At 31.5% G+C, this 21,746-nt stretch overlaps 1 protein-coding gene and 1 long non-coding RNA gene across 3 annotated transcripts in view; one reads left to right on the plus strand and one right to left on the minus strand.

Annotated features, from left to right (window-relative positions):
- Window positions 1–43: 43 nt before the first annotated feature.
- LOC134248725 (angiopoietin-related protein 2-like) overlaps window positions 44–21,746 on the minus strand; it is a 46,245-nt gene continuing 24,542 nt past the window's right edge. The window contains exons 2-3 of the mRNA XM_062731124.1: window positions 6,783–6,954; window positions 44–293 (exon numbers count right to left, since the gene is read on the minus strand). Coding sequence (XP_062587108.1) covers window positions 44–293; window positions 6,783–6,954 — 422 coding nt within the window. The remainder of the gene's footprint in view (window positions 294–6,782; window positions 6,955–21,746) is intronic.
- Window positions 12,032–15,101, plus strand: LOC134248721 (uncharacterized). 2 transcript variants are annotated; one of them, XR_009988110.1, is made up of 3 exons: window positions 12,032–12,502; window positions 13,440–13,571; window positions 14,920–15,099. It is a non-coding gene; the product is annotated as an uncharacterized LOC134248721 (long non-coding RNA). The 2 variants fall into 2 exon arrangements; XR_009988111.1 differs by lacking the exon at window positions 12,032–12,502 and adding an exon at window positions 12,952–12,976 and having other exon boundaries at window positions 14,920–15,101.

Consider the following 21,746-nt stretch of genomic DNA (forward strand, 5'->3'; position numbering starts at 1 on the left):
CGGATTCAAATATATATTTTTTGCTAAGAAAAATATGTAACATTCAGTTAGGTTTTATCATCATAACAGTCTCTTTTATCTCTCCGGCACCTGGTACTGCAGGTCTCCATAAATTGTAAGAGGAAGACAAGGGACCGTTGATGTAGGCATAGTAGCAGGAGTTAAACCACCAGCCTCCTTCATATTGTACAGCGCAGTTACCCCCACTGTCTCTGTCGTTATCCCTGTCTAGTGTGGTGAACGACATCCAGACATATTGTTGATAATATATAGAGATTCTACCAAACTGTAATCTGTAGAATTTAAATGCAATAAATTATATCGATAGGTTAATTAAAAAAGCTAGTGTTTCAAAAAGTCTGTGTAAGTCTAGCTGTGTGATTTATACACCAGTTATTCATGCTAATCTTATAACATTCCTAATGCTTAAATTTCTCTTATTTAAATGCACAAAAAATGTAAAACTAACCGTTTGGATTTCTTGCAGCCCCATTTTGTTTTATCTTTTTTAAGGTCCCTAAAGCCCTTTTGTGACGTCACTTTAGCGCATTTCTCCATGTTTATTTCTACGGGTTATTACATGTAATTTGTGAAGATGATTTGAAACTCATTTTTGTATGCACTGTATATACTTTCATCTTCACAGTTGGCTCAGTAGAAAAAAGCAGAAATATAAATAAATATACACTATTAAAAGGGTTACTTGATCCGAAGGGTCGATTCACTTCGAGGTGACAGGCGCGGAACAAACGAGACGCGAAACGTGGAGTGTAATCTGGTCATCCGTGTCTATCAACGAGACGTGATACGGCTCTTCGAATCAAGTTACTGTCATATTGATATATTTATTATGTACACAGAGTGAAGAAAGTTGCTTTGTAAAAAAAAAATATGAAGAAGGCGGACTAAAAATGAAAGATAATTGAGCTTTCACTGCATCACTTAAATTATTTTGGATGAAACACCTTATTCTGTCAGATAAAGGTTTACAAATTTTTTACCTAATCTAGATTTGATAAAACATTAACATGCGGCATTGACTATATTAAAAACATTATGAAGAACCTTAAAAACAAGTTTTGAAAGATGTCTTTGAGGCTTGGATTGAATTAAATAATACACACTATATTGTATGTAAGGAGACACCAATTTTTTATAATCCTAAAATTGTCATTGGTGGGGAAGGTTTTTATAAAATTTATTAATGGCCTTATAGATAAAAATGGTTCCTGTTATTATTATGAGGAATTTTGCGGTATATATCCAAATGTAAGGCTTAATTTCTTAGATTTTGCTGGTATACTTCATGATGTAAAGGCATGGCTGAAAGCAACTGTCACTAATGATATAATTGCAAAATTACCTAACCAACTGATTTTGTCAAGCAATCATATTCTTTCAAAGTTTTAAAAGAAAAATAGTTTTATGAATTAATTAAAGTAAAGATACTGAACCCATTGGGAAAACAAGATGGAATGATAATTTTAATTTAGGAGAAAGCGAATGGAAGAGGATTTTTAAACTTCGATTTAAAATTACTAAAAATAGTAAACTGAAATGGTTTTAATACAAAATTTTAAATAAAATACTAGGTACAAACTCATATCCATCTAAAATAAGGAAAAGAGGTGATAATTTGTGTTCTTTCTGCAATATAAAAGAAGAAACAATAATACATATTTTATGGGAGTGTGACAATTTAAATAAAATACTAGGTACAAACTCATATCCATGTAAAATGAGGAAAAGAGGTGATAATTTAAGTTCTCTCTGCAATATAAAAGAAGAAACAATAATACATATTTTATGGGAGTGTGACAATGTACAGACCTTTTTCAACAGTTTTGAAAGATATTGTAAGCAAATGATAGGGTTGCAACTTTCATTTACAAAGCAAAGTTTTATTTTTGGATTCCAAGTTAAAAGCAAAGATATTGATAACTTGCTGTCCCTATTCATAAAATATCACATATATTTAATGAGATGTTTGGAAAAAAAATAGATGTCAGACTGACGACTTCACATATTAAAGATATTAATCTGCTTTATGAAACTCAAAAATATTTAGCATATGAAAATGGTGACAGCGTTATTTTTGACACCAACTGGAATAAGTGGAATCAATTGTTTTCATAAAATGATGTAAAATGTCTTATGTAAAGGAATTAACATGCCAGCTCTATCTCTCTCTTTCTCAGGAATTAACACGCCAGCTCTCTCTCTTTCTCTCTCTCTCTCTCTCTCTCTCAAAACCAATCTGTAATATATTAAATTGTTTATTATGAATTATGAAACAGATTGTGTAAAATAAATAAAAGATTAAAAAAAAATTATTGTATGCCCCCTTAAAACTATAGCAAACTAAAACTTTAGAAATCAATCGTATAATATTTATCAATAAAACAAAGCAAAATAATAAGGGACATTTAATGCGCAGGAAAAAAAAATCATGTTTCTGCGTTCTACGTCATCAATTTCCTAAAGTAGTGATATAGATTCAGAAAACTACAGTGTGGTGATCCAGAAAGTCGGATGGGGTTACAACTTCTTCAAAGAATCGTTAAAAATCATAAATCTGAGAATTATAGTTACTGTTTGTTTTGTTTACGATTTACTAATATATCTCAGTATATTAAATTAAAAATGGTACATTAAATGAAAACTTGGTTTTGTCTTACTGTCAAAGCAAATATATATATAAACGTCCAAACATAATTTGTTTCAGTCCTAGATGTAAGCAAGATTACCCTTTACGTCACAAGTGTATCATTTTTCTCAGAATTCTAAATTTTGTTATAAATAAATAAATAGAAATTCCAAGTTATATAACAGCTGGCTATAAGGCTTTTGTTTTTTTTTTTTATAACGTGAATTAAAAACAGATAAGAAAAAGGTGTTGAATTGATTTCCAACGTATCGATTGGTGTTCAAGAAAATAACAAATGTAGTTTAAATGTTTAACAACCACGTGAATTATGATATCTATAAAAAAAACTTATATACACGTAAATACAAAAATTTTTATTTATAGTTGTTGATTAGGGCCCCGCTGGAGGGCCAGGTAAAAAAAATATTTTTATTTGTTAAATTTAAAAATTGTTCGGACGAATTGTTATTTGTTAACTTTTGATATTTGTTGGACAAATAAGTTATTTGTTCGGACGAATTAGATATTGTTCAACAAATTAGATATTTGTTGGACAATTAGATATTCGTTCGGAAAAATTAATTTTTTCTGAAAATTAAATATTTGTTGGGACGAATTAGATATTCGTTCGGACATATTGGTTATTTGTTCGGTCAAATTAGAAATTCGTTCGGACGAATTAGTTATTTGTTCAAATTGTTTTTTTGTTGGAAAATTAGTTATTTGTTGGACAAATAAATTGTTCAAAAATAAAATTTTTTCAGAATTAGAAATTTGTTCGGACAAATAAGATATTTGTTCGGGCAAATTAATTTTTGTTCGGACAAATAGATATTCGTTTGGACGAATTAGTTATTTGTTGGACAATTGATATTTTTGGGAAAATTAGAAATTCGTTCGGACGAATTAAAAATTTTGTTCGGACAAATAAGTTATTTGTTGGACAAATTAGATTTTTGTTGGACAAATTAGAAATTCGTTGGACAAATTTTATTTGTACGGACGAATTAGAAATTCGTTCGGACGAATTAGTTATTTGTACGGACTTAAGAAATTGGAACAACTATCAGGACACCGCGAATAATGTGCGGTTTGCACCAAGACGGTTCATTTTATTTTTTTCTTTGAAATAATTTAAATAAAAACATTTAATTTATCAATAAATATTTTGAAGATAAGTCATTTTAATGTTGATTTTTTTTATGATTTTTATGTATGTTTTCACTACCGTGCAGTTATTAATCATGACATGTGAATGATTTTTGAAATACTTTTTGATACCCCGATTTTAGCTGAAATATTGCCGATTCGGCGTAAAACATTAATCAATCAATCTGGTACATATGCGGTGAAAAAATGATTAAAAGGTCCTCATTGAGTTTTTAATTAAATAGTCCTGTTTGTGAATTTAGAAAACTTCACAAAAATGAACCTGTTCTTTTTTTACCCCCAGGTTGTTCATTTGACGCGAGCCGGTGAATTACGAGGTCAACCGATCAATCTGGTATATTCCATGTGTCCATTGATTTTGAGAACATAACTTTGCCCCCTCCCGTTATTAAAATACTAGTACATGTAGTCGAACAAACTATTTAATTTTTCCCTTTTAGCATTTCTTAATTTTGTTCATACGCTTTTATAGTTGAGTACCAGTTCGAAGGTTTGATAGGCCAATGACTCACATAGAAAGGGAAATTATGAAAGCAACCCCTTTTACGGGGGAAAAAAAATCATGAATGAATGTCAAAATATTTCCAAGAACAAACCCCCCCTTCCCCCTTTTTAAAAAACGATCGATTGTCTTAATCATTGAGAACCTTAACTTGCGTTAAATTATGATGTGTTTTTAAATTTTACTGCACTTTCTAGGAACGTACATGTATTCATCTATTTTTATCCTTTTCCCGGAAAGGGGCGTGTGTTTAATTTGGTCAATATTATACTTGCATGTTTTAATTCTGCCCTTTTTTGATATTTAAATATAAAATAAAATTTATATAGATACTTAATAATAGTTTTTAACGACTTTGAAAGAATCCATTAGATGGACTTATGAGATTCCCACTTTTTGTTCCTTTATCACAAAATACTTAAATGTGGGAACAGCGGTATAAAAAGCAAATCTACAAATGTCCTAGTAAAGCCCCACCTTAAAAAAATTAAGACCCTCGAATAAGAGGCTCATATTTTGAGTCCGAAATTTATTCAGTATAATACAAAGCGACGAGATTGTTGTGAAAGGGGGGGGGGTTCTAGAAAAAAATAGCTACCTGAAAAGTTGACAAGCAAAAAAAAAAGGGGGGACTCAGGAAAAATTGCCCAAATTGACAGTCCTATTTAGTAGGGGGTGGGGGGGGGCTTACTTTTTTTTCAATGTAAATTTTTTCCCGTACCAATTGCCTGCAGTAGGAGTAAAACCTTAAGGAGTGGATGTCATCTTTTCAAAAAGAGAGCGGTAACTGACCACTGGCACCCCAGTGTTAATCAGGGATGGGAGTGAAAAGATGTTGATAAGAAGTAACTGACCCTTTGAATTTACTAGTGGGCTCTTAGAAAATATACTTTCAGAATGGCAGACTTTAGGCCTATAATATATACCGGTATAGATCCATTATTTCCGAATATTTACAATCAACATACCCGACTTTAATATCACATGTCTAGTTGCTACGTGTGTATGTCATGGTCCAAAGAGCTATTTATGCATTAAAAAAGGATGAAAAATTGAATCCTCCTTAATAGACAAAGTGTATATCTCTCTTTACAGGATAATTTGTGCAAACATCTAATTTGCCCGAACAAATATCTAATTTGTCCGAAAGAATTTCTAATTTGTCCGAACGAATATCGAATTCGTCCGGAACAAATAACTAATTCGTCCGAACGAATTTCTATAATTTGTCCGAACGAATATCTAAATTCGTCCGAACAAATACCTAATTCGTCCGAACCAATTTCTAATTTGTCCGAACGAATTTCTAATTTGTCCAACGAATTTCTAATTTGTCCGAACAAATATCTAATTTGTCCGAACAAATAACTTATTCGTCCGAACAAATTTCTAATTGGTTCGAACGAATTTCTAATTTGTCCGAACGAATATCTAATTCGTCCGAACAAATAACTAAATCGTCCGAACGAATATCTAATTCGTCCGAACAAATAACTAATTCGTCCCAACGAATATCTAATTTGTCCGAACGAATTTCTAATTCGTCGGAACAAATAACTAATCCGTACGAACGAATTCCTAATTTGTCCGAACGAATTTCTAATTTGTCCGAACAAATAACTAATCCGTTCGAACGAATTTCTAATTTGTCCGAACAAATAAAAATATTTTTGTACCTGGCCCTCCAGCGGCGCCGTATTAGATATTGAAAAATCGTAATAAATATTTACCGGACAATTATTTTGAAAAAAGATTACATCAGATCTTTATAAAACACAGAAATATGGAGCAAATTTCATTTAAATCATAATAAAAAAAAATAATATAAAAAATAATAACTTTTCTCCCGTTAAGTTTGTTTTTTTCTTAGGTTTTTTTTTATTTTTTTAACCCCCCCCCCCCCCCCCACACACACACACACACGTCACATACACACATTAATAAAAATTGAAATAATTTTAAGAAAAATTCCTAAATATTTAAATTCAAATAAATACAGAAAAAACGCTACTGAATTGGGGGTTCGTTCTCCGGGTCCGCTTTTGGATTCGCTCGGGGTCTTCTACGGTTCGCTTTTTGTTAGGTTGTATCCAGTTAGTACTGTATGAATTTGTTATTAGGATCATTCAAAAAGACATAAAAACAAAATGTTCGGAATATAGGAAAATACATGGAACTTAACGGATTTTTTAGCTTTTTGCTCCGAGGAAAACGTGTGAAAATCTTTAAAATTATGTGCCTTACATTTTTTTGATTAGAATGCGGCACATACGTGCACATTACTGTCGGAAAACATTACATCAGATGAAAATTACGAAAGCTTTTTCATCAATAAATATCATTTCACAGTTATAAACTCTGGATTCCTTCCTGTATGTTATTATCATGTTCCATTTTTAAATTGCAGCCCCCCTCTCTCTCTCTCTGCTTTGAAAATCACAAATCAAATATTCTACTAATTACTTGCCTAAAGTTCCGGTAGCTGGTCCTCCTAGATAAAGTTTGTAGTTGTCTTCTTCACTAGACACAGAGAATTGTTGATATCGTGAGTACAAAGTTTTACCATTTTTTAATGTAATAGAGACGTAGAGGGATGAGTTCCTTCCCTTGGTAAGTTGGTGAATCACGTCATTTCCTTCAATATGATATTGTTTTAGTTAAATAACCCAATAATATAGCAAAACTATGTTTATTTCAGAATTTTGGTACAAACAATTGCAAAAAAATTGCTGTCAACATTCTAAAGGACACGTTAAGTTTGTTAGTGTTAACTTATAAAATTTAAAGGGATTATTATATCATGAATTGTAATAATATTTCAATGTACTTAAATCAATGTGCATTTCTTGACATATCCATATGTGCAAACTGATAAACATTATAAAGAAAATAGTACAAGCTTTTAACTGATGTTAATAAGAATCTACCGATCCAATAGGAGTCATTGGGGTTCCCAAAGCCTCTCTTATACTCTGCCCACACTTTGTTAAAACTCACAGCTCCACTAACCCGCTTCTGGATTGCCTAGAGGTTATTGATAGCAATCAAAATTGAGCATAAGTGCCATAGATAAATAATAAAGCCCAATATATTTTAGAATGATAATTATTTCCTTTTATTATTTTATAAAAGAATTCAATGAGTACTATAAAAACCAGAGAAAGAGAGAGAGAGATCGTACTGTCCATCCTCCTCCTTCTGTCTCCATGTCACAATATACGCTGACCTGACTCTGATTATTGGAGGGATTTATTTTATAAACACCAGATCGTTTATCTCCAGGTAGAGAGAGGTCATTACAGTCTTTATTTATTAAACCTAATAAGAAAATAAATAATAAAAAAAAATAATTAGAGAAAACATGTTGGTCATCAGCAAGGTTAAAGATAAAATTTCACGGTCATATCACGGTCACAAAAAAATTAATTGAAGTAAAACCCGAGTGTTAGAAACTTTACTTTTACTATTGCAGTTACAATACTCTAAGGTCTCCAATATAAATATTCATTTGATTGGTAGAAAATGATATATATTAATATATTCGAAGTTATTTGCCGTGCTAAAAAATGTTTGAATATTTTTTTTTCTGTAAATACAGTTACAACAGAGATAGTCTTCATCCTGTCAGACACATGCAGCTCAGTATTCATATTGAAATTTACTATACTGTCGGATTACATGTAACACTTTTATGTTAAGTTTGTGAGTACAAAGACGCAAATTTACACACCGATAAATGCTGTATTAAAAACATCTGATTCTTAATTTTTTCAATGCCAACATTTTAGCTTGATATCTGCTTGAAACCTACATGAGATTTGATTTTTTTGTACAAGCTTATTGTATTGCCTCCCTTAGTGGGAATAGATGCGAGCTTCCTTAGCATTGTGAAAAATACTGAAAGTAAAATGAAACGCATTCTTACATAATAAGCAATTTATGCTTTGACTGATGGGATGAAACCTAGTCGTATGTAAATCTTGGTAACAGTACCAAGAGTTTGGAGTTCAAAATTGTTCAAACCTGAAATGCATGGCGTTACGTAAGAAAAGTTGTAAAAAGTCACAACATTTACATATAAATCATTATTTGTTCAAACACGCATTTTGTAGTACTGCGCTGTGTACTGAAGATGAAAACATCGATTTTTCATATTTGCAGCCAGTGCAAAGTATTTAGAGAAAAAGAAAATTCAAAAATATGGCTTGATTATAACTGTGATACAATATCACCTCAAAGTAGCTGAGATTCCATCAATTGGGTAACACAAATTCACATAATATTTGTACTTAAAAATTAATCCTGTATGTGCCACTCATTATATTGTGTATGATTCATTATAAGTAATTAGGATTTTTAAATATGCTAATTATTAGGGCTGGGCAATAATATCGATATTTCAATATATTGCAATACAATGACAAAAGATATCGTATCGCAATACGATTTTGTAATATCGATATATTGGCAATATGCTTAGATTAAGGAATTTTTACATTAAATATAAAAAATGAACTTCTGAAAGTTTGTTATTAAGCCAAACAGTAATTTAGAATTTGTTTTGTGGGAACATTTCAGAGCATAACTTAAATGAAATAAACAATTTTTTACGTGTTGGTTACTTATCATAGTTATGTGCATTCTGCATGTAAATTAAAGTAAATATAGTAAGAAAATGTCGTTTTAATTACATAGAAAATATTGCAATACATATTGCAATACGGCTAAAAATATCGCAATATATCGCAATACGAACTCTCGGGCCAATACCCAGCCCCCTACTAATTATTTGTGAAATATTGATTTAAAGTTTGAATTGATGGTATTTTTGAGGATGCACAAGACGAAAGACCACCTTTAAGCAATTGCTTAATGGTGGCTTAATGGTGACTTAATGGTGCTTAAAGACGTTAACTCCATTAAGCCACCATTAAGCTGCAACTTACAGGTGCTTAATTTCCAAACTTCATTAAGCTACCATTAAGCCACCTTTAAGCCGAGCTTAATGGTGACTTAATGGTCAAACCTCATTAAACTTTTACGTTTTACACATTTTATATCGAATCTTTGATCTAACTTTTAAAGTTAATTTCAATGTCATTTATGCAAAATCTATTTTTTTGTGTTTTATAATTTTGTCTCGATCGTAATTTTTTAATAACATTTCTGTCAACATGCAAAATCTCGGGCACTGAGAATAAAATTAGCTATTAACACATGTAACAGGGGCTTGCTCCCGGTTTCTAATATTTTATTTTAATCATTTACAGTATCAATAAAAAAGAAATTTTATCTTATTACCGCATATGATTTTCTTAAATAAATAATTATTGCATACGTTGTTTTTATTATTTGTGTATATGATTTTTATTTAAAAAGATAAATAATTAGATTATTACACGCCGGGGCCAACCCCCTGTGAAATATCTTAATTTCTCACTACCGAAAATCAATCTGTTCTTAAAATTATCTTTATTTTAAACACCAAATATAATTATATTACTTTTTAAAAAAAAAGGAGATGGTATTTTTATTTCATGTGTTAAAAACAACATATTCTGCTACATAATTCCCCGGAATTATAAAGTCATTTTCTCATTAGAAAAAAAAATTTGTCTTTTTTTTTTGGACGGGGGGGGGGGGGGGGGGGGGGGGGGGGGGGGGGGGGCTGGGGCCACAGATATAAAAAAATGTTTAGTTTTCAAAGTTTGACTAAACAATGTTTAATTTTCAAAGTTTGACATTTACATCATGAATAATTTGAATTACATCGTTATTGTTTTTTTTTATAATGCAGTGGTAAGTATTTGTCAAAATCTAGTCGGTCTTCAATCATTGTTATTTCAAAATCGATTTTCAGAAGAACAGCCGATCAGATTAAACATGACATCCGACCAGATTTATACACATTGGGAAACGGGTTAAGATTAAAAGTGTACAGTACCGACTGGTTAAACAATAGACCTTAATTAGGTGTCCACCGTCCGCGGTCAACTAACAGAAAACTATACATACACAACGTCGTACACTAACAGATTTTGATGATCATTTATTTTGACAAACTTTAAATTTAATGCAAGCATATAAAAAATTAAAAATTATGATTCATTGTAAAATGACAATTATTTTGATACCCATTATGATACAAAAATAATTTTAACTGAATATGATATTCGAAAAAAAGTTTTTGTAAACAATAACCAGGTAACTCGTAAAGGAGGATTGTCGGTAGGCCTAAATCTTAGATACAAAATCCGTTAATATCCGCCGAATATTTTATTATTTTAAAAAAAATTCAACTGACTTTCCCGATAATTTTTATGTGTTTTATCTATAATTAATTTAATTTCAATCTTGATTTAATGCTTACACTTATTAATTTTCAAATAACAAAGCGAATTCATTACATCAATCTAAAAGCCGAACTCAACGGGTTAGAAATATTATTGTGATATAAGATTTTTAAAAAGACCCGTAAATAAAATTGTTTACATTTTGATTAATAAATCAATTCAAGACTTTGGAAACGTTCAACAAAATGAATACTTTTACAAGTCCAAATAAATTTTGTAAACAATACATGTTTAATATTTTCATTTAGAAATCAAGCGCGGAATTAGCCCAATGGTTAAGGTGTCTGTGACCGACTTCCGGTTTGCATATTGTAGTGAGCACGAAGGAATTAGGCTCCGCATAAATTGACCTTTTGTGTCAACTGTAAATAGTGAATTCTTGTCTTCTACGTGTTAGTGGGAGGCATAGTGTATATATGTTCATATTTTGTTAGTTTTTGACTTGAACATTGTAAACTATTGAACATTTAAAGAGTGTTCGAGATGCCTGCCACGTCAAGTGGCGGCCATCTTGGAGGATCCAATAATTTGAACCCATTCAAGGATAGAAAGTATTGTAAAGAGAACACCGTTATTGTGAATGTCAAAGATAACTCTAATGTGAGAGCTGATGAAATAATCAACTTCATTGGCGTCGGAAGCAAATTGAAAGTGGGGGGGCTAAGTGTAAAAAAAATTTTTTTTGTACCTTCAAAAAATCCTGACAAGCAAAAAAAATAAAAAAAAAAAAGGAAATGTCTTTTCCCCAAACACGAAAATCCTATTTCGTGGGGGGGGGGGGGGGGGGGGGGGGGGGGGGTAGGGTCGAACTCTAGTACCAAAAATTTTTTTCCAAACAACACCACTTTCGCAATTTTTAACCTATGCTAAGACGTATCTGTGGAAAGTGGGGGGGGCTTAACTTACGAAAATATGTTCAATTTCTATACTAAGTATATATTGGGAAAAAAAGTGGGGGGGCTAAGCCCCCCTAGCCCCCGGTTCCGACGCCTATGAACTTCATTCACGAAAATTGTGGTATTGGGTCCCTTTACGCATGTGTGCCAAAGTCTGGTTATTTGTATGAGATAACTCTAGACGGAAAAGCACCAACACAATATTTGTTGGAAGGAATAAAGATTGGAAATGAAGTTTTTCAGTCCTATGAAGTGATTCAATCTACCATTATCGTACGTTTTCTCCATCTGCCGGCTTACATTGAAGATAGTGAAATCGAACAAACACTAAATACAATGGATGTGGAAATTCTATCGCCTGTAAATAGACGATTTTACCCGGACACGACCATAGCGGATGGGACCAGGTATGTAAGGGTGAAATTCCCTCCTAATATGAAATTCCCTCCTAATATATATTGGGTACATCCCACTAATTATTTTTAGAATCGGTAGGAGAAGAAAGTAGTGCAGAAAAAATTACAAGTTCCTTAAATTGCAGACTTGCATAAAAAAAATTGGGCAGGTGTACTGAACTGAGCCTCACACTTGTTGATAAGGAGTATCTTTCCTACCAAAAAAGCTTTGAAAATGTAATTTATCAAGAAGATCAGCCGAATTATTTTGTGTATTATAACGCCAGTGAGAATTCTGAAATCCCCTTACTTTCACTTTCATTTTTAGAGGTTCCCGCAGACAGACGCATTTTGCCGGAAAACGAATCTGACATGCCACCTCGAGATTTTAACCAAGGAAAGACAAGTTGATGTGTTTTGATTTGAGGGGTCACTCACTACCGAACGAAAATTAGAGACATCGCTATGAGAAGAAATGTTAACATTGTCGCCTATGGGAAAACAATTAGTGGACTGTACCCATATTAGGAAGCCTATAAGTAAGTGAAAGATGTCATAAATCTTGAATTTATTTCAAAGTTGTTGTTTTCTATTATTTTCAATTGTTCAAATTTATGAAAAAAACAATTCTTATATTGTTGATACACATTTTTAAACAAATTGATTCATAAATAAAGTGTCTAGCCCCCCCCCCCCCCCCCCCCCCGGAACAGTCAACATGTATCACCCATTGTTTACACATGTATCATGTAGATTAAATGTATCGATTTATATAATTTATTTATTCAGAATCATAAATGTATAATTTGATTAAGAAGCAATTATGTAGAAGTACATGCTCCACTGTGGTTTATTTTCAATACACAAAAATTCACAAATGAGTTCGGGATCGGTATTCAATCGGGGTCAAGGTCGAAGTGAAAGTAGACTTAGCAGAAAGTTATCAAAACTGTTCAGGGCAATGCTAAGCAGTATATAGGTGATCATATGGGCATTTGTATTTTACACAGGAGGTAAGAGGTATACCCTAGTACAATATTTGTAAATAACAATTTAATGTTTTTGGAACATGTCGATGATCGGCGCGTCACATATGCATACTTGACATACATCATTTCAGATCAGTTGCGCGGTCAAGCTGGGTACAGTTGTCTGGGAGTTAAACGATGTGTGTGAACATGCACGTTAACTGATTTTTCTCATATTTTTCAGCATTTGCATTACATGTATTTGTTCAATGTTCAATTATTGTCAGTAAAACATGATTTTTACCTAATTCTGCTGAATTAACTTAATTACCAATGTAAACAGTGTGATTTCAGGTGGGAGCAAATTAATCATTTTTTAAATTAATTAATTTCAAGTAATGGGCATAAAAGGAATATGGTAGAAATTGTACGTGTTGAATGTCTGTGTGTCTGTCTGTCTGCAAATGTGATATTGTACCATTTATTGTATTGATTTTTTTTTTTTTAGGTTTATGGTGATTGGTACAGGAAAAACATGAGGTCCATGCAGATGGTGTTTAAAACTATTGGCCAGCAAATGCACACCCATTTGAATACATCTTGAAAAAGAACCAGCAAAATGTGACAGTCGGCAAAATATGTAAGTTTAAGTTTTCTAAAAAAAATTTCATTAAAGTGGGGGGATTGGGTGGGGGTGAGGAAATTTACATATTAAATAGGTATCAGAATGTGAAAGTATTTAGCTATAACTAATCTGTACATGCACTGCTATATATATGTATACATTTTGCAGCTCATATAGATTTTCTTTTCTTATTTAAGATTTTCAAATTAATTAGATCTACATCTTTGTTTTGTGAATTATGCATTATTAAGATTACACGGATATAAGAATTGAAATTTCATGAATATTTGACAGTCAAAATTATGCGATTTGTCAGGAAATTCAAAATTTTGTCTCATTTTCCTACAAATTACAAAATGGTTACCATGGAAACAAAACAACTTTAGTGAACTATTTATTTAATCTGCAACACCACATATTTTTATTTTTTAAAGTAAATAATAGTATATAAGCACTGATTTTGTCTTAAATGAAAAGTACGGGAAAAGTAATGATACACATGTATTGAGCTATCCATTATTATGATGTCATTGTGACGTCATAGATGAGTAAATTTGCATTGGTATAAAAATTGCTTTGAAACAAATGATTCTATATAGGATTATAAAGGCTTATAACTTTTTCATTCATAGTCCAAATTTCATGAATGATACATCAATGGACAGGAAATAATAAGTACTTTTTTATTTTACTACTTTCGGGGTATTTGTGAACTTCATTTTTTTGTCATTTCTGGAGAAACTATGGATTAGAGGGTGAAAAGTGGTCATATTTTGTGCGGAAATACATTAATTTTTTAAAAAAAGTGAAATTGACCCAATTAAGTGCTTGATTATGATTTGACTATATGTATTTAAAGATATGAAGGTGATTAAGAATGGTATAAATGTGTTAATAGGCTAAAATTTGACTCAAAACTTGGGTGCAGTTTTGGCTAGATTGGAGCATTTTTTAAGGATATTACACATAGAACTGTAAATGCTGTAAAATCTTAATTAATTGTTGAATTTTCATGAAACTTGGCATGATGTCTCTACTTATGCTCTAGATTGACAAACAGTGTGAAATATTGTAAAATCCAAAAAATGCTTTTTCATATTGGGTACATCCCACTAATTATTTTTAGAATCGGTAGGAGAAGAAAGTAGTGCAGAAAAAATTACAAGTTCCTTAAATTGCAGACTTGCATAAAAAAAATTGGGCAGGTGTACTGAACTGAGCCTCACACTTGTTGATAAGGAGTATCTTTCCTACCAAAAAAGCTTTGAAAATGTAATTTATCAAGAAGATCAGCCGAATTATTTTGTGTATTATAACGCCAGTGAGAATTCTGAATTTCCCCTACTTTCACTTTCATTTTTAGAGGTTCCCGCAGACAGACGCATTTTGCCGGAAAACGAATCTGACATGCCACCTCGAGATTTTAACCAAGGAAAGACAAGTTGATGTGTTTTGATTTGAGGGGTCACTCACTACCGAACGAAAATTAGAGACATCGCTATGAGAAGAAATGTTAACATTGTCGCCTATGGGAAAACAATTAGTGGACTGTACCCATATACATTGAAGTTCGGCAAAGAATATTACCGATGTATACACAACGGTCAAATAAAAGTGTGTTCGCTGTGTTATGCTAGCGATCATTTATTTAGGGCATGTCCACAAATCACCTGTTTTAAATGTAAACAACAAGGTCACTACGCTCGAGTGACTCACAAATGCCATTGTCGCTTGAGTGATCACAGTTACGACAATAGTAGTGGAAATTCTGAGGTCGAGGACGGAGAAAACTTATCGAATATGGAAGCAGATGAGGCACACGAAAGGGAAGTAGACGTCGACGTTATGGAAAAGGATACCGAGATGACGGAAAAGAACGAAACAGGATTGATTCAAGACAAAGAAATAGAAACTTCACGGGAAGTAAGTAAAACCATCGATCCAAGAGAACTCATCGGCAAAAATAGAGGAAAATACAGAAAGCGTTGAGCAAGAGGAAATGTGTACCGCACAGGGCCCCAACAAGTGCGCACAAGAAAGTGAAGCGATTAACAATAATGATCAAAAGTTGGGTAGAGAATTGTCAGAGGAACAACTTTCAGACACAGACACCGGAAATGAGGTGGTTATCACCGGAAAAAAGAAAAGAAAGAAGAAAGTAAAAAAGAAAGTTAAGGTAAAGAAAAATAAATAGAAATGGAGATGTTACCTTCTTTCTTTTTCATTCTAATAGTTTTGATCACCTCCTGGAATTGTAATGGATTAAGCAATATAGATAAAATGAAAAATGTTGTCAAATTTTTTGAAGAAAAAAATTTGACATTATTGCATTGCAAGAAACTCATTGGGACGTTGACTTAATTCAAAATTACAAATATATATGGAACGGAAAAATTATATACAGTAATTTTGTTGGGCCAGCCAGAGGTGTAGCTTTTTTAATAAAGAATAATATCAATTCGAATGTAGATTTTGTTCAAAGTTTTGATGGAAGATTTTTACATGTAAGATATAGAGAAAATGGTGAAATTATTGACATCATCAACATATATGCACCAAATGATACTAAAGAAAGAACAATGTCTTTTCAAAGAATTTTGAAAGTTATACCTGTTACAAAAAATCTTATAATTATGGGAGATTTTAATAACACACTTAGTGAAGATAATAGATGTGGAAAAACCAGTCATAAATATGACTAGAGTTATAAAGCATTGATAGAAATAATGAACAAGTTTCATGTTATTGATATATGGAGAAAAAGAAACGAAAGAGAGCTTGTATTTTCATGGAAACGTATTATTGAAGAGAATCTTATACAATGCAGAATTGATTATATATTGGTCTCTAACGATCTACGTATGTTTGTTAAGAATATTATGTATTCAAATACATCTTTTAGTGATCATTCAATGGTAGTTTTATACTTTAGTACTGATGTGTGTGAAAGAGGCCAAGGTGTATGGATTCATAATAATTCTTTATTGTCGGATGATATATATACAAACAAAGAATAATAGAGATTATTGAACAGGAAAAGTGTTGTCAGTTATATAATAATTCATTATTAGTTTGGTGGGATAATTTGAAATATAAGATAAAGAAATTTTCACAATGTTATAGCAAGACGAAAGTAAAGGAAAAGAATAGAGAATTTTATAGAATTAAAAATGCTTTACAGAGAATGTCCCAAAATATTGCAAATGGTAGTAACACTGATATAGAAAAATATGAAGCATTAAAAAAGGATTTGGCAGAATTAGAAAATGAAAAATGCAGAGGAGCTATTTTGGGGTCTAAAGCTTAATGGGCAAATGAGTCAGATAGATGCACAAAGTATTTTTTGAATCTAGAAAAGAAGAGACAAGAGTCTAATACAGTTAAAGAATTAATTGATGAGGATGGGATAATTAAGAATGACACTGATTCTATTTTAAATTTACAGTATCAATTTTATTCTAATCAATATTCTTCAGTTACAATTGAAAGTGAAAGTAAGGACAAGCTTTTATCTTTTGTTGACAAAAAACTTAATGAAACAGATGTTGACATGTGTGAACAGGCTATTGACTGTGATGAAATAGATAAGGCTGTTAAAGGAATGTCAAATAACAAAAGTCCAGGTTCAGATGGGTTAACTGTTGAATTTTACAAAATGTTTTACCACAACTCTCGTCTGTTTTATTTGAAATTTTTTAAGAGATAGAGATGCAAGGACATTTGTCACATTCTATGAAGATGGGTATTATTACATTGATATACAAGAAAAAAGGTGACAAACGATGTTTAAAAAATTGGAGACCAATTAGCCTACTTAAGGTCAAGATCTAGTAAATGAAAGATGCCTACAGATTTAACAAACTTGAGAAATAAATTCCTTTATTTATACTTTACAACTTTAGCTTGGTCGAATAAGGTGTTTCGGGGCATAATTTGTAGGAAAACAAGATGAAAAACTGTATTTTAAACTATCATTTTCAATGAAAAAATAAGAAAACCAGTCATGAATATGGGAGTTTTTTTCGTATTCGGCACAGGAAATGTATCCAGATTGCCTACAGTCTCTCAGAAAACGGTAATTAGTATGTTCATGGCCTCTTCTTAAAATCAATATCAAATTTAATGTAGGTATCCGGTTTACTTTTCATATGATTTCAAATTGAATGACATGAAAATACCCTATTTTCTACATAATTCTGCTAAAGCCGTAAATTACGGGAAAAAGAAAGTTGAAATTGATTATGACGTCATAATGGATCTAGCACCAAAAAATCAGTCTCAAGTTATTTACTAGATCTTGACCTTAATGTTGACTATTAGATAATAGCGAGAGTGATGGCCAATAGGCTAAAATTTGTATTGCCAAACATTGTATCAGAAAATCAAACTTGTTGTGTTATTGGTAAAGATATTGCTGATACGTTGATCAGTATGAGATATTATAGATATGGTTGGAATGGATAATTTAGAAGGATATATGATTAAAATAGATCAAGAAAAGGCTTTTGACAGAGTAAGTCATGTTTATTTATTTGATGTTTTGAAAGTTTTTGGATTTGGACCAATTTTTAGAAAATGGATTAGTATATTCTATACAGATATTTACAGAAGTGTAAAGAGTAATGGATTTTTAACCAAATATTTTCCGATTAAAAACTCTGTTAGACAAGGTTGTCTTATTTCTGCATTATTGTATGTATTTTCATCGGAACCTTTAAGTTGTTATATAAAAAGTAATACAAGCATTTTAGGAATTCCTATACCAAATGTCTAATGAATGTGCATTGATGTTTCAACATGCTGATGACACAACTCTGGCAACATGTGAGAAGAAATCTATTTTTTGAAATTTTGAAAATGTTTGATTTATATGGAAAAGCTTCTGGTGCAAAAATCAACAAACAAAAATCTGAAATAATGTGTATTGGAACTGCAAAGTTATTGAAGCATGAAAAAGATTTACTATGTATTTCAGAAACAAATGTAATGAAAATTTTATGTATATATTTTGGAAAGAACAAACAGGAATGTGAAAACCTTAATTGGAGAGACAAAGTGCAGAAAAAAAAAATAATTATTAATTTTTTGGAGATTAAGAAAGTTAACAATTCAAGGAAGGGCAATAGTTATAAATACATTATTTATGTCAAAATTGTGGCATTTTTTAAGTGTGAAATCAAAGCCTAAATGGGCTATAGAAAGTATTTATAGGGAATGTACACACTTTTGGTGGAATTATGGTAAACATTTAGTCGCATACAAAACGATAATTGGAGAAAAAAGGGAAGGTGGTTTGAATGTTATTGATATATATGTTAAAATGTTGGCCTTCAGACTGAAGATTTTAGAAAAAGATTGGTGCAATAAAAAAAAACTTTTTATGGAAGTTAACATGTAGGTATTTTTTGTTAAAAATTTGTGGTTTGAGAGCCGGATATGGATTATTTTTATTGAGATTTAATAAGAAAGATCTTCAGTTTCTTCCTCAGTACTATAAGGAGATGATGGAAGCATGGTGTGCTATAGAAGATAGTATAGAATATAAGAAAGATAAGAATGATAATATGATTATTGTTTATTTTGTAATCCACAAATTGTTACAAATAGTAAGATGTTGAAATGGGATCTTTTTATAAGATCAGGTATTTCGCATGTAAAAGACATTACTTATGAGGTTATACCTGGTTTTCTACCTGTTTCCTGTATTATAGAAATTATTCAAGGGGAGAATCCTGATATAGATGTCAAAACTATCAAAGACAATTATATTTGTTTGAAATCAGTAATTCCAGATGAATGGAGAAAATATGTTTGTGAAACTGAATATACAAGAAATAATTTTGTACCTGATTTTCGAATCAAATTCAAAGATCAAAATATTGCATTCAATTCCTGTACTGTACGGATATTTTATAGATTACTTATTGCAAAGCTTTTTTACACCCTGTTTCAGACCAATTCTGGTGTAATAAATTTCAAATGGTTAATCAAAATGACATAAAACAAAGATGGTTGATTTTATGGGAACCATTTAAACCGCCAGATATTATAGAAATAGACTTTAAAGTTTTTCATAATATTATCTTTACGAATGAAAAATTATCTAAAATCGGGAAGATCAAATCTAAAGTTTGTGCTCTTTGTGAATCAGGTACTGAGGACATGTTTCACCTATTTTTTAGAATGTAAAGAACTACAAGATTTTAAGAAGAATTTTGTTATATATCATCTAGAATCGTTCTTGAAAGACTGTGAAAATAGTGTATATAATACCTTGAATTTTGAAAATATTTTTCTAAACGGTTTTTCAATGATACTCAAACATGTCAATATTTTCTTTCTGAATTTTTTTTCTTTCAATGTGTAGAATTTCAATTTACAAAAGAAGACAAATATATTTACAAAGTGCCAAGTTATGGACGATTTCCTGATTTTAAAATGCAATTTTGTCGCCCCTTTTTTTCGAAAATAGCTAAAGTTATAAACTGGAAACTTATTGGAGACAATGTTCGTGACTTTTAGGTTAGCAGAATCACCTTTTTGTGTGTCGTCAGTACTTCCGGTCGCCAACAGAATCAAAATTAAAAAATCCGTATTTTCTAACTTTTTTGTTTTTCAATATTTTTCATTTAGTTTTGGAATGTTAATAGAAACCCTTCTTATATTGTTTAGTGTAAAATTTGTTTGAATATTGATAAATCCAAACTCTAGATATTAACATTTAAAAATCTGAAGCGGGTCCAAAATGGCGGCTGTCTGTGTCAACTCCGATATTTCGCAAAAGGGGTTAACGGAGGCAGCTGAGCGTTTGCTTGAACGAAAGTAACATAAGGACAAATGAAATGTAAAGGAATACTTGGATTGTCACGTCGTATTTACGTTGCAATTCTTTGTCAAACTAAGTCCTTCTTAAACGTCCTCTATAATTAGTTTTGGCTGGTTCTCAAAGTAAAAAAAGAAAAGACTAAATGTGCAAATGAAATTCGATACTTAAAAACTTCTGATTTGCACCACGGAAAAACAGATCTTAAATCATACTTATAAGTTATAGTTTTTCAAGAAAGAATACAAATGAATACAGGAAGTACCCGGTATAGAACTTAACCAATGTTTGTCCAATGCACACTTGTGCCATATAAAACTTATAGAAAGATGCACACGTTCACGTTGCATCATTTGCAGTTAATGTTAACATTCTTGACTCAAAGATCTTATTCAATTTTTTGAGCACAAATGGTATCCAATTCCTTGACCGTCGTAAGGCGAGCCTTGTTTTTCGGCGAAACAATTCAACCTTTTCATGAAATTTTAAAAAGTTAAAATTCATAGCCGTTTCACTGCTTTAGTGTTACTTGCTTGCAAATGATATGGAATTTGTAAAATGTGTTAAATATACTTTCTAATCGTCAAATTTTAGGCTATAAGAACGTATTTTTATATCATTGAAGCTATAACACCTATTAAGTAGAACATTGCAAAGAAAAGGCTAGAGGATTAACTCGTGGCGTATTGCGCGAAATTATAAAAAAAAGTGACTTTCATGACCTTTCATAATTCAAAGACAAAAGCACTGTTATACAGAGGTATATATACAAGAAGATTTAGAGCAGGCAGAGGTCCCAATAGCGTAACATCTACCACGTTGGGTTTTCATGCTGGCGACTTGGATTCAATCCCCTTTGTTGCAATATTTTTTTTTTTACTATTTCAGATCGATTTTACGTTTTTTTTCCCGGAATCAGACGGAAGACCTCTCGTTGCTCGCAACGAGTGTCGTTTCTAGTTAAGGTCTTCCGTTTCAACGGAAGACCTTATTGTTTTCGTTCTGTTTCTTTTTCCCTCTTCTTATTATTATTATTAGGGTCTTCCGTCTTCAGCGGAAGACCCTTCTATTATTCTTCGGTTTCTTTTTCACTTTTATTATTTTTTTTTTCTATTTTTTCCTTACCGATTTTGTGCAGAGGATTTCTCGGAGATGGCTCGATCGATTTTGTTCAAGTTTCAGAGATTATTTATTTCTATCTGAAGTTTGTACCCGTAACTTCATTTTGAAAAATTCACTTCCGGTCGGAAGTTATCGCACTTTGATCGAAAATTAGATTACCTCCTTGTCTGTGATGGAACTCAAAAATGGTTCAAGCTACAAAGCTGAAATTTTCAGGGATGATAGAGGACATGTTGCCATATTGC

Source organism: Saccostrea cucullata, unplaced genomic scaffold, assembly GCF_032062105.1.
Source record: "Saccostrea cucullata isolate Sc308-1 unplaced genomic scaffold, CSIRO_AGI_Scuc_v1 ctg1733, whole genome shotgun sequence".
NCBI classification, from domain to species: Eukaryota; Metazoa; Mollusca; class Bivalvia; order Ostreida; family Ostreidae; genus Saccostrea; species Saccostrea cuccullata.